Genomic DNA, 13,630 nt, shown 5'->3' with positions numbered 1-13,630 from the left:
GATTGGTCGATCAAAAGTTGCTCTATCGAAACTATGGCTGCGATTCACTGGACAAATGCTTCGAATTCCTCCTCTCCTCCTTCCCTTATTTATTGTAAGAAAAGAAAAGGACAACGCTGCGGAGCATTTGTAGCCTCAAGTGGATTGCAGCCATAATAATTTATAATAATCGTAAGTGTAATAAATTAAGCGATCGATGAAAGAGATTCGAAGAAGATGAATGTCAGATTATCGATCTGTAAAAAAATGTGTAAAGTAATTATAAAAAAAAATTTCTATCGATAGTCGTGATACGCGAACATATCTGTTTATAATTCAAAAGTGGCCAACTTCAGATGAAAAGCATAAACCGCGCAGATGCACGTAACAGGAGTTTACATTACGACGCTAAGCTATCAACAGTTATCAAGAGGTGGATAATTGGAAAATACATTGCATGTTTTTTGGGTCAGCTTTTGTAAAACTAGTAGCGATTATCTCCTGCGATTGAGCAGCGACTGAATTGATAAAGGTATAGATGTAATAATGCTATAATCGAATTTACGTTCATACTAATTGACGCAGTAGAATTTATTTCGTCGTAAGTAAAGACGGAGTTTGATCGATTGTTTGTTTAGATAGCGAAAACACTCACTTTTGCACGTACGTGGCCGTGTTTCACAATTTTTTTTTTCATACAATTTTAATTTTTTCTACAAATTCATGCAAGTATATACGCGAAGGTTCTTTATTTTTTTCTTATAATGTGTTATTGACTACTTTTTTTTAAATTTAAATTATGATTTTATTTACATTTTATTCATAATTTTTCTACAGTTATGTGATCTTGTATTTTTTCTTTTTGAATATTATAAATTTTGTTTATTTTAATATATTCTGATTAAAAAGATAAAATTAATTTCTTTATAGAGAGCTCTTGCCATTATTAATTCTCCGGAGGCCTCAGAGGTGTATTACGTAGCTGCTGAACATCCTCAAAAAATAATGGAGAAGCCAGTTGCATCAGATATAGTAATAATTGCAGGAAATTCTCATCCAGAACTCGCCAATTTGATTGCAAAGTGAGTGATATTATAGTAGATTACGTAATATAAATATTTGATATTATTTTCATGTATTATTGGGATTATGCTGTGCAAAAACAATTGTACTATTAATTCAAGCTACTTTTTATATCTCTTTTTATATTATTAGATTTATATATTGAAATTGAAAGAAGAGAAAAAAAAACATACATTATACATAAAAATATGTGCAATTAAAAGAAAAAAAAAAATAATAATGTTCTAATATATTTTGAGAGATAATTAATTTAAAATAGATACAAGTTTATATATTATTATATATAATTATATATTATTTGTTTGATTCTTTAAATCAAAATTACTTTATTATTTTATAAATAAATATTTAAAGTTGCAAAATATAAATTTTAGATAAGCTTAATACGTATTACCAACTTATTTTAGAATGTTTAATAATTATTATGATTGTGAAATTAATGTTTAATAACATTTAAATTTATTTTATAAAAAAAGAAAGATATGCAAAAGATATTTTTGAAGAATATTATATATGTAATTTAACATACTTTTTATTCTCACAGTCGTCTAGGTATAAAACCTGGTGGATGTGCTGTGTATCACAAAACGAATCGTGAGACAATGGTAGAGATAGGAGATTCTGTACGTGGCAAAGACTTGTATTTGATCCAAACTGGTACAAAAGATGTAAACAATAACATAATGGAGCTTCTCATCATGGCCTATGCCTGCAAAACATCATCGGCCAAAAATATTGTTGGAGTAATTCCATATCTACCTTATTCCAAGCAGTGCAAAATGCGTAAGCGTGGCTGTATAGTATCCAAGCTTTTAGCAAAAATGCTGTGTACAAGTGGCCTAACTCACATTATTACCATGGATCTACATCAAAAGGAAATTCAAGGATTTTTTGATGTTCCCGTGGATAATCTGAGAGCTAGCCCATTTCTACTACAATACATTCAAGAATCCGTATGTAACATTTTTTACTATAATACAAATATTATATAAATCCTCATCTTTATTACTTTATTAAGTATATTTTAAATTGCTTTAATATATATAACTATTTTATTTAAATATCTTCTATATAACATTTTTCTTTTTTCACAATTTTGAAAATAATATGTCAAATATTTTATGTAATGCTTTTTTTTATTTATAAAATGTTACTTTTTTTCTCAGATTCCTGACTATCATAATTCTGTGATCGTTGCAAGAAATCCAGGTAGTGCGAAGAAAGCGACTAGCTACGCTGAAAGACTGCGTTTGGGAATTGCGGTGATTCACGGAGAACAGAGAGAGGCTGAATCCGATATGAATGATGGTCGTTATTCGCCACCTGGATTAGCGTTGGCTGCGCGCACTATGGAAGTTGGCGTAGGTGTGCCTTTGCATCCCGCGAAAGAAAAACCACCTATAAGTGTTGTCGGAGATGTCGGAGGACGTATTGCTATTATGGTGGTAAGTAAGATTGTATTCATTTATATCATATCTATATGATCGCATATAATTTATATTTGAAAAAATAATTTTTAGGATGATATGATAGATGATGTTCAATCTTACGTAGCGGCTGCTGAAGTACTTAAGGAGAGAGGGGCTTATAAAATATATGTCTTAGCTACACATGGTTTGCTTAGCTCGGACGCGCCTAAGCTCATCCAAGAGTCTCTGATCGATGAGGTAACGATATTAAAATTCAAGGTTGGGTAGTGGTACTAATTAATTAAAAATTAAATAAAAAGTTAAAAACTTTTAACTTAGCTTAAATAATTTAGAATAAATTAATTTTTAACTTAAAGTAGTTATTTTTAAACTTAAACTTCTTTTTTCCTAAGTTAAAAATTTTTTTTACTTTTGAGTGTTATTTTTTTTTTTCTATAAAATCTTAAACTTTAAATTACGGATGCTCAACGTCCGGCACAGCCTATCGATCCGGCTCGCGAGCATATTCTATAATATTAAAATTTAGAAATATTAATTAAATAGAATACCTCGTGGTAGTGCATAAAATATTTTTTATAAATACTGCTAAATCAAGCCCGTCCAAAACCTGTCTCGCAAGCTAAAGTTTCTATCGCCTCAAAGTGAAACAGAGAGTATAAACAAAAAAATTCGATTTTCTTCTTTTTTGTACTGTTGGGTTAACTTCTATTAATCTGGCCCCTCGAATAAACTAGTTGGGCATCCATGCTTTAGACAATTAAATTTTTAATAATAATTAAATTTTAATGAAAAATAATCGTTCTATGATGTATAATGTATAGCATTCTAACAAGAATTAATAAAATAAATAAATTTTTTCCTTAATTCTAATAACAAAGAAAAAAATACATTTTTATATAAAAAAACAAAATTTTATTTTATATAAATTTAAAAAATTAACAAATAAAATATGAAATTTAAAAGTTTTAAAATTATGACATTTTCATTTATTATAAATAATATTTTTAAAAATTAACTTTTGATTTAATTTAATTTAATCTTAACTCAACTTTTGACTGAGTTAGTTTTTTGTTCGTGCAATTTTTAACGTAACTAAAATAATTTTATAAGCCATTAACTTTAACTTGGTTTTAAAAAAATAATTAACTTACCCAACTCTGTTAAAATTAGAGGCATTATATTTTTTAACATCTGAAAAATCGGAAATAAATGCGGTTAAATTTTTCCAGGTGGTTGTAACCAATACAATTCCACACGACGTGCAGAAAATGCAATGTCCAAAAATCAAGACTGTCGACATTAGTGTTCTTTTAGCGGAGGCGATCCGACGTATACATAATAAAGAATCGATGTCTTATTTATTTAAAAATGTAACTTTGGAAGATTAGAAATACTGAGCAATTATGCATCAAAAGTTACATTTTAATTATGAATGAAAAAAAAAGACAGTTGAAAGTCACATAAAAGTCGATGCCGGGGACCATGTCCAGAATACATATCCGTCTCTTAATTTTCTACGCTATTTTTATATTTTCCCAACTTGAAAAAACGAACAGTGAACGTATAAAACTAGTCTCTTGCGTTTACCAATGATAATAATCGGCCGAATTCTTTAATCATATTTCTTTTGTAGTTATTTTTTCCCTATATAATATATAGTCATAGGTTGTACAAAAAAATCAATCATGAGGATAGTCAAATGTGAAATATAGTCGTTACAGTATATTAGTACATACTGTAACACATTTTAGGATCTTGTAAAATCACATATATATAGATGTGTATTCTGCGCTTACCAGTGATCTAGTTTTAGCTTTACTGTGTTGTATGATTATATATAAAGTCCTTGTATTTTAGATCAAGACATAATAAATATATTTCAAGATACAAAAATTTTTTTATAGATATTTTAGTATATATTAAATTGAAAATATATATTAAATAGGTATTTACAAAATACAAATATGTAAATTAGTAAATTTATAGTGGTAAAATTGCATGGTCAAAAAGAATCTATATATCTGTCATAAGCGGGAATGTTGTCATGGAAACACACAGTATTTAATTCTTTCCTATATTCTCTGTAATTTCGTACAAAGTTCTGTGCTTTCGTATCATCTTCTGTCGTTTTGATTTCAGAGAAAAAAATCCATCCCGAATAAAACATGTCATTGGATCTTGAATTAAACAAGATTACCGTTTCGTTGCAAGCAGATGAAAAAAATCGTCGTAGACGAGCGTTAGAAGAAATAATGAAAAATATATCTCAGGAAGAGATGTCAAGTAGGCTCGACGATCTGATCAAAATATGGGAAAGTGTGGATAGATTTCTGGTCAGAATCTTGAACGACAATACCGAGATATGTCGGGATCTGGCTGTAGGAATATTAAAAATCTTCCTCGAGACTCTGCCACCCAACGACAAATACATAATCTACGTTATACCGATAATGTCTAGACGATTAGGTGCGCAGGAACAGCTCGAGCCATCGGAGGAAGTTCGCTTGAAGTCCGTGTCTCTTCTGCGTACCATAATTGTGAAGTACAAAGATGTGTTGGCGCCCTACATCCAGGATGTGACAGCAATATTGGTCCGCACCGTTATGGATAACTATCCGAATGTAAAGAAGGAGAGCTGCAGATGCATATCCGATTATGCGAAGACTTTATCCAGGCATTTCTATTCGCAATCAGAGCACCTGATCAAACCTATCTTGAGCAATTTTACGCACCAGCATTACAGAGTTCGGCTCGCCGCTGTTAGAACAATAGGTGATGTAATTCAACATGGAAATAGCAAGTCGATAGAAGATGTGGCGACTCCTCTGGCGCAGAGACTCTTCGATCAAAGTGGAATCGTTAGAGAAGGTATTAATAGATTTTTTTTTACATAATTTTCTTTTTTTTATTTTTATTCAACTCTTGCACAAGTTTTTAATAATTCTATTGTAAATTTATATAGCTGTAATTGAGGTAGCTGGCTACTGGTTGACACAACTGCCTGATAGATATGGTTGGTGGCATAGGCTTCTTCCTTTGATCCTGACAGGATTGCATGATGAACTTGAGAAGATTCGTATAAAAGCAGCAAATCTGTGGGACGCTGCTGGAAGAAAGTATATGGAAGAAAACGAAAACGACAAAAAATTGAAAGATAAGATGGATTTTCTTACGGAAGATCCAGAACATTATCCACCAGAGAGTAAGTTACTTAAGAAGAGAGAATATATAGATAGATTATAGATTGGAAAGATTGCAATACATAAGATTGTGATCTTAAGTTTCTAGACCGAATTTAGGATGTCGTGTAATTGTACAGCAGAATTTATGTAGGCTTGTTAATGGCATCAGTGCCGAGCTTGGAGATTGGTTGCCAGATATACGTGTTCGCTCTGCACAATTACTCTGTGTATTGATATTAAATGTTGAAGAGGATGTTACGCAATATATTGAAAAGCTCTTGCCACCTATGTATCGGTAAACACTTGCAACATTTCTTATTTGAAAATTAGATGCAAAATTTAGGAGCAAATTGTCACTTTAAAATCAGACTATTTGTATCCTATGATTTTTATTTAGAAAAATAAAATTGATCGTTTTTTAAGAAGATTGTACAGCAGTATAAGATTTATAACTCGTTACTTGTTTACAGGGCCTGCAACGATGAGGATAAAAGAGTCATTGGCTGTGTGGAAACAGCTGCGCGATATCTGGGCTACTTTGTGGAACCTAAAATTTATTGTCACTTGGTGCTTCCCACTCTGGAAGAGTGTCTCACAGTTGGACATCTACGTGTCTTCGCGGCGATTATCAGCGGTAGCGAACGGAGAACACTTTCATTACAGCTGGACAAAATCGCGCATTTCTTGCAACGACCATATGTTTGCCAAAGCAAAAAGAGCAATTATCAATGTCAAATACTATCTTGCTGCGATTTCCTTCTCATAGTTTGTAAAGAGGTAAAGATATTCTAAATATATTTACTTTTTTATTTCCTTGTTAATTATTTATTTCAAATTTAGTTTAATTCTTCTTGTATATTTTTTTAGATGTAACGATATATCTTAATTGCAGGATTGCGTGACAATTACTCAAGAATTATTCACCGTAATATTCACCGTGTACGCGATGAGCGTGGAATTTTTCATTCGCGAGGAAGCCAACAGACTCTTGGAGGTGCTCGTCGACATAAACTCGCTGAAGGATAACGAAGATCTTTTTTTCAATCAAATAAAACCACTGTTAATGTCAGTTCACGACGATTGCGCCTCGTGGTCGATTTGCAGTGCGGAGTCACAAATATTTTGCGCTTGTTTAAGTAGAGCTGAAATCGCCATGGCGCATAATATGGACCTCGTATTACCTATTCTCAAAAAAACCATGAGCAAGGACGCCGATCCCGAGTTGAAGCTGCGACACTTTATTCTGCTTTCGGAGTACTTCGGTAACAATGAAAATTTATATCAACATATCGAGGATCCGCATAAATTCGTGAATACAATTATCGAGGAATTGATTGTGCCTGGGCTCATCTGGACCGCTGGTAGAGCAGCTGAAGCTATTCGGACAGCCGCGATTTGCTGCCTCTGTGCCATCCTGCAGAACAAGATAATTAATTCCGGCTCATCTGAAAATGGACAATCCAGCATTTGTATTACAATAGACGAGTTTTCGTCCATCTTCAACAAAGTCGTGCCCGTTTTGATCAGTCTGGTGGACGACAAAGCGAAGAAAACTAGACTATACTCCATGCGAGCCATTTGTTTACTGATAACAGTTGGGCAAGGATTATCATGTCTGAACGAGGAACATATCCATCGCACATATCCAGTGATATTGAAAAGACTCGACGATGGTTGCGATGACGTTCGTTATGCTGCTGTGGAAGCGCTCGTTGATATATGGAACACTGCATCTGAAACTTATGATACTATCGATAGCAGGAGTCATATTGATGCTTTGTATACAACAATGATTATTCATTTGGATGATCCAGAGTCTCGCTTCCAAGAGATAATGCTGGGTAATAAATTTTACTATTATATTTCTTTCTTTTTACACTTGTATTTCTTCTTTAATCTAATTTAGTTTTTAATTTAATATAAATCTTAATACATTTCAGTAGTTAAATATAATTAATATAGTGTTTATAAATTAATATAGTTTCATTGTTTTTTTAGATGCTTTGAAACATGTCGCAAAGATCTATCCTGAATTGTTGCATCAAAAATTACATAATTGTCGACCCAATTTTAGGAACAAAACAGGAATAGATGCACTTTTGGAATATTGTCAAGGTATATTACAAAAGGTTGAACTAATTTCTGAAGATGTACAAGAGATATCTTGTAATCTTAAAGATAAATGAAAGAAGTTCTATATATTTATTCTAATATAATATAGATTAAACAATGATTAGATATAAAATAGACAAACTTTTCCATTAATTCATGTTGAATTATACTTTATAACTCTTAATAAATATAATTGCTATAAATAATTTAATTTTGTATTAAAAATATAGCAATTTAAAAAATCAATTTTTCGCACAAACATCTTTATATGCAAAATATGGTAACTTAAAGAATGAAATGATTTACTCATCACATTTTTCGTTTTCAGAACTATATTATTATTCAGAATTAGAATTTATTTTCAATCAGAATTAGAATAAGTCTGAAGGTAGCTCAATATCAAATGATCGTGAAACTAGCCAAATATGCGACAATCGATATGAATAGTCTCGAAAGAGAAACTAGAATCATCGAATCGCGTTTTCTCGCATAAAGATCCCTTTATACTTCGGACAAATTTACGGCGATCAAATCTCGTCATATATATCTCAGTTGACAGCTAAACACGTGTCAAATGTCAAACTCGGAGCGCTTCGCGCTCGCCTAACCTCCGTTCAGGCGAGCTGATTCGCGGTCGCAGGAAGTACCCGCCCTTTTGAAGGAGCCGCCATGTTGTCTGTGCCTTCCGCTCGGCGAAGCACGAAGCGGAGGGGTGTAAGAGACAAACGAGATTAAGCGATCTGCCGATAATTCGGTGCGTATTTTTCGCGGACCCGAGGACCGTATCTTGTCCCGTGTCGTCGCACAAGCCGTCTCCTGTCAAGGCATCCCCGAGAGCGACTCGGTGAGTGTTTTTTCGAGAGTACAACGAATATCTTGTGTTACATAAAAACGCGATTATATCAAAAGTTCGCCGCGTCTTCTACAGCGAAACCGAAGCAGTTTAAGCGAAAGCAGTCTGTGTCTGCACGACGCTTGTTGTTCTTCAACGACGTATAATTTGGTTTCTCGGAAATTCTTGACCCAAATCTGCTCCGTGCTTTTGATCTGAAATGTAAAACGTGCGATCGACGAACAGGTAAACATTATCGGAGCCGGCAAAATTTTCACCGAGTTCATTCAGTTACAGCTGGCGAAAATCGATCCAATTCCTTAAATATTTATGTCATCGGAAATGCATTTCTCGGTTATTGTATCAAAAAAAAAAAGAACAGGTTAAAAGTGCGTTAAAAAAATTTCGGAGTCACATTTCGGACGGAAATAAATGTTCTTATCGTATTTTGTTACACCTTTTCGAGCTTGGAATAATTAATATACTCGGAGAAAAGATAAGAGATACCGAAAAAAAAAGCGAGTAAAAATACACGTATTACCCCCTAGTAAGCGAGAAGAAGCTTTCATTGGTTTTTTTAGACTTTACATTTGTCTGCTTTCTCTCATCTCGGAGAAAAAAGGGTGGGGAGACTCGCTAATGTATCTATATAATTTTATAAATAAAAAGAATGCAGGACAGATATGTAATTGAAATAAACGGATTGTGATACATGCATGCAGGATCTCGATCGATTCAATTGTACTTTTGCATTTCCGAGGTGCGAGAAAGTGCAGAAGGTGAGGAAGACGAGACCGATTAAAAGGATCTCTCATTAGTTTCTGTCATTACGCGCGACTGGCTGATCGATCTTTCAGAACTTTCTAAAAATATTCCGGCCGATATACACGATAGTGCGCGCTTTTGCACCGCCTCGCTTTGCCGAATTCTCGAGAATTTTACGCTGAGAGAAAATTCTGATAACGCGTTCTTTTTTCCTTTCCTTTTCTCTCTTATATATAAGTTATATTTGTTTATATAAGATATATTTATATATCTTTCTTGGTTTGAACATATAGCGATGTCTGACCCTACGGGTGATCATGTAGATGCGTTGGAGGAGGAATTGGAATCAGATTATAAGCCTCCACCGGAGAAGAGCATTGAACAGATCCTGGAAGCGGACAAGGAGGATGAAAGTTTACGCAAGTATAAGGAGACGCTTCTGGGAGAAGCGAAGGCTGGTGGTATCGTAGTGGGTGAGTTTCTTTGTTCTAATTATTGCTTAAAGCGTCTGTATTTCGACATAAAGATCTGATTCCTATGATTTTAAATAATTTAGTTACATTTACATCACAATAGTTGTGTGCGTATAAAACATTAAAATGTATACTTTCTTATTTATCCCTATTTGTTCATAAATATGATGACCATATCTCAATCTCATTGTAAAAAATGCAGAGAAAAATAACTCATTATTTTGTAATATTAATACATTTGCAATATAGTAACATCCTGGTGCATGCTGTTTTTAGACCCCACTGATCCTAGAAAAGTAATAGTAAAGAAACTGGCGCTGTGCGTCGTCGATCGACCGGATATGGAGTTAGACTTGACTGGTGATTTATCGCAATTGAAAAAACAGACATTTGTGATCAAGGAGGGCGTAAGCTACAAAATCAGGATCGATTTTATTGTACAGCGTGAGATTGTGCATGGATTGAAATACGTTCAGAAGACGTATCGCCTTGGTGTGCCTGGTATGTTTTTACTTTTTATTACTTTGTGTGTAGTCCAATATCACTTGAATTTTTAATTATTGTGAATTCGATTTCTCGTTAATGCTTTTCAAATTCAAATTAGGAGTAACAGGTAAATAGAATAGAATATACTATAATCAATCTTTATACGAAGCATGATTGAATAGCTTTTACATCTACAATGTTTGTTTCAGTTGACAAGATGACACATATGGTAGGCTCGTATCCTCCTAAAACGGAGCTTCAATCTTATACTACTCCACCCGAGGATGCGCCATCCGGAGTTGTAGCAAGAGGATCTTACAGCGTCAGTTCTCTCTTCACAGACGATGACAAGCATGAACATCTCAAGTGGGAATGGGCGTTCGAAATCAAGAAGGATTGGAAAGAATAAATCATTTTATTCTGTTTGGCTACAAGGAAGTCAGGAAGAGGATAATTTGCAATTCCTAGCCTTATCACACTTTGCAAGTAATAATTAAGAACATGAAATGCCAAAACACTGACTTGAATGAATGATTATAATATTCTTTAGTTGGTCTCGGCGTTGCCATAAAAATTAATAATATATTTTGAGTAACAGAAGAGAGAAAGGATATAATCAATATTTAAAGTAAGAGTTTTGTTTGTAATTGATTGAATATTCAATCATAGAAGTAGTATTCATACAAGAATTGCAAAGTATACGTACACATAATCTTTAGTCACTAGACAAGCAGACACCAGTAGTAATGACTTAAGTGACACACGTCGTGACAAACCAGTGTTTCCAGGAATGATGAGTATTAGATGCATGAGTGAAATTTATAGTGAATGTTAAAGCCAACAATTGATCCACTATATATGTATAATACTAATTAAGAGGAAAGAAAATGCTCCAAAATATTTAGATAATATTTGTATAACATGGTTTTCGGACAGTGCTCAAACTTTGCTCGATTATTATATATTTGTCATATATTTAACATTCTATATATAGTGTTATACAAAATTATATGTTAAATATCTATTAACTAAAAAACTGATGAAAGAGAAAGGTTACAAAAAGAGATAACTATAATGCTTCTAAGCCAGAATATTTCTAAAAAAAATTCATATTATATTCATAATACATTTTGAATATTGCATTGCAAAGTAAATTATATTTAATTACATAATATAATTAATTAATTTTAATCAGTTACTGATCTCATAAATAAAATAAACTCTTATCGTTTTGCGAAATAGATGACACAAATTTTTGCTTATAATTATTATTTATATTTATTGAAATGTAAAAAAATTATCTCTTTATTGACGACTTTTAATAGCTTTATATAATTTATATCAAAGATTTTTTCTTAATATTTTTTTGTTACATATAGTGTATATGTGAAATTGCCTTGGTCAAAAATATAAAAAAAACCTCTTGATAGGTAGTGCCATAAATAGTCGCAGTCAATTTTCGATCGTGGCCCTATAATGCTGATGATAAGATGATACTATTTCATTTATATCTTTATTTTGTGATATAATTATTCCTATATATTGCCTTGTGTTGGCAAGAATATATATCTATATATACACTGATTTATTGGCTCAACCAAGTATCTTACAAATATAATGCTCGAGGATTATTATCGAGAATAATATTAACATAAATTCTGCAATATATACAAATTGAAAGTTCCGACAACCATGTCCTTCATGGAACGTAGCAAATGCGTTTATCACGCAAATAACTAGAATCATTGAAAAGCCCTAATCCTTAGAGATGCGCACACATCGTCAATAATTAATCAATGTGTAAAAACAAAATTTGTATATTTGTATAACCATACTGTGTTAGAGCCTGTGGTGTTTTTCCGATAATCGTATCGATCAATCGTGTAGGCTAGGAATGCCACGTATTTGTACGATAATGAGCGATGACAAAGAGAAGAATATATATTAGTATAGACATTTTGTACCTTTACTACGAGCTTCATGAAAGAAACAAATAGATTGAGAATAGTTACTTCATTGGAAAGTTACACAAAATATATATTGATACATGCATATTTGTGCCGATAAAATAGAATCACGTTCATCGTGCATTTTTCATCCAAAACATATTTTTCCACTACACACACGACATAGCCGTGTTACGATTGTGTCCTTTTAGCTCCAATAGCATTTTTTTAAATCGTCGAATAGAAGTGGATCTTTAGTTTTTCCTTTATCGCTCTTTTTTGTACATTCATTCGTATCTTCCAAATGACGGAGGAAAAAAAGAAAAAAAGAGAGTCTTCTAGAGTTGTCTGGGATTAATTGAACTTAGAATTTGTGTGTACTTCATCGTACTTTGTATATCACGCGTATTCATTTGTATTATGTGACGCAATATATATATATTGTATGCGGCGAATGCGATTATTGTATAGCAAATATACAAACTATGTCACTATTCTCTTTGCCTCTCTTTATCCAACTAAATTATTTTATATTACATTTATTTTTATCCTTAGATAAACTAATGAAAAATTTATGAATGTCGAGATATATTGGCAAAATCGGATAACATAACTAATACAAAGTGCGCTATTTATTTAAAATTGATATAGATTTTTGTAAAGAAATGACGTTTTATATCAATCATTATTATTACATTATAAATATCTTTGAACATTTGAAATGAATTGGAATTGTTGATATCAAATTATATGTTAGAATTAAGTTTACAATCTGGCATTTGTTTCACACGATACTTGGTTTTCATAATAGCATGAACGTAAATAAATGTCTCTAAAAACGATTAAAAAAATAAAAAGATTTTATTTTTTTGGTTTTACAAAAGCAAGAGTTTGAAAGAGGACAAATTCAAATCGTTCATGCCAATTTGAAATCCGATATAAACTACTAATGACAGTACAAAAAAAATCGTTAAATTAAACATACTTTTATTCAAATATGTATAATGTACCGCCAGTTAACGTGAAACAGCTTTAATGTAAAATATTTCAGAATGCAAATATTTTACATTTAAGCTATATCATTTCTAAATATCTATCTATCAATGTAAAGATATATACTTATATTAGGTACATAAATTTTTTGTGATTAGTTCTCCTAATTCAACCATAATATAAGTATATATTTATAAATACATGTGTGCGAATTTATATATTTTTTCGGTAACATCGCCGACGATTTATGTCGTTGCTGGTGGCGATGTCTATATCGCGATTGCAACAACTCGGTCACGGTCACGGCCACGGTCACGGTCTACTCTCTTCGCGAGCTTTCTCGTGGCGC

The 13,630-nt window shown here is 32.4% G+C and overlaps 3 protein-coding genes across 9 annotated transcripts; all 3 read left to right on the top strand.

Annotated features, from left to right (window-relative positions):
* The first annotated feature begins 98 nt into the window (after positions 1–98).
* Positions 99–4,695, top strand: LOC114932740 (phosphoribosyl pyrophosphate synthase-associated protein 2). Of its 6 annotated transcripts, none has more exons than XM_029305086.2 (7): positions 99–171; positions 323–511; positions 910–1,061; positions 1,607–2,015; positions 2,229–2,507; positions 2,583–2,729; positions 3,722–4,625. In XM_029305086.2, exons 3-7 carry the CDS (start codon positions 985–987, stop codon positions 3,878–3,880), a joined length of 1,071 nt encoding a protein of 356 aa, XP_029160919.1. In that variant the 5' UTR covers positions 99–171; positions 323–511; positions 910–984; the 3' UTR covers positions 3,881–4,625. The 6 variants fall into 6 exon arrangements, with proteins under 6 accessions (XP_029160919.1, XP_029160922.1, XP_085338876.1 ...); XM_085482750.1 differs by having other exon boundaries at positions 153–171; positions 286–511; XM_029305089.2 differs by lacking the exon at positions 323–511 and having other exon boundaries at positions 119–171.
* LOC114932741 (rho GDP-dissociation inhibitor) lies at positions 4,658–8,032 on the top strand. Its single transcript, XM_029305091.2, has 6 exons — positions 4,658–5,360; positions 5,455–5,694; positions 5,774–5,969; positions 6,145–6,451; positions 6,567–7,515; positions 7,673–8,032. Exons 1-6 carry the CDS (start codon positions 4,658–4,660, stop codon positions 7,858–7,860), a joined length of 2,583 nt encoding a protein of 860 aa, XP_029160924.2. The 3' UTR covers positions 7,861–8,032.
* A 201-nt stretch (positions 8,033–8,233) lies between these two features.
* LOC146723212 (rho GDP-dissociation inhibitor 2-like) lies at positions 8,234–12,782 on the top strand. Of its 2 annotated transcripts, XM_085482755.1 has the most exons (5): positions 8,234–8,630; positions 8,715–8,864; positions 9,677–9,856; positions 10,133–10,357; positions 10,552–12,782. In XM_085482755.1, exons 3-5 carry the CDS (start codon positions 9,679–9,681, stop codon positions 10,749–10,751), a joined length of 603 nt encoding a protein of 200 aa, XP_085338881.1. In that variant the 5' UTR covers positions 8,234–8,630; positions 8,715–8,864; positions 9,677–9,678; the 3' UTR covers positions 10,752–12,782. The 2 variants fall into 2 exon arrangements, with proteins under 2 accessions (XP_085338881.1, XP_085338880.1); XM_085482754.1 differs by lacking the exon at positions 8,715–8,864 and having other exon boundaries at positions 8,241–8,630.
* Positions 12,783–13,630: the final 848 nt, after the last annotated feature.

The sequence above is a fragment of the Nylanderia fulva genome, unplaced genomic scaffold (assembly GCF_048542155.1).
Source record: "Nylanderia fulva isolate GAGA-0341 unplaced genomic scaffold, ASM4854215v1 Scaffold22, whole genome shotgun sequence".
NCBI lineage: Eukaryota > Metazoa > Arthropoda > Insecta > Hymenoptera > Formicidae > Nylanderia > Nylanderia fulva.
This window is presented reverse-complemented; position numbering and strand designations above follow the sequence as displayed.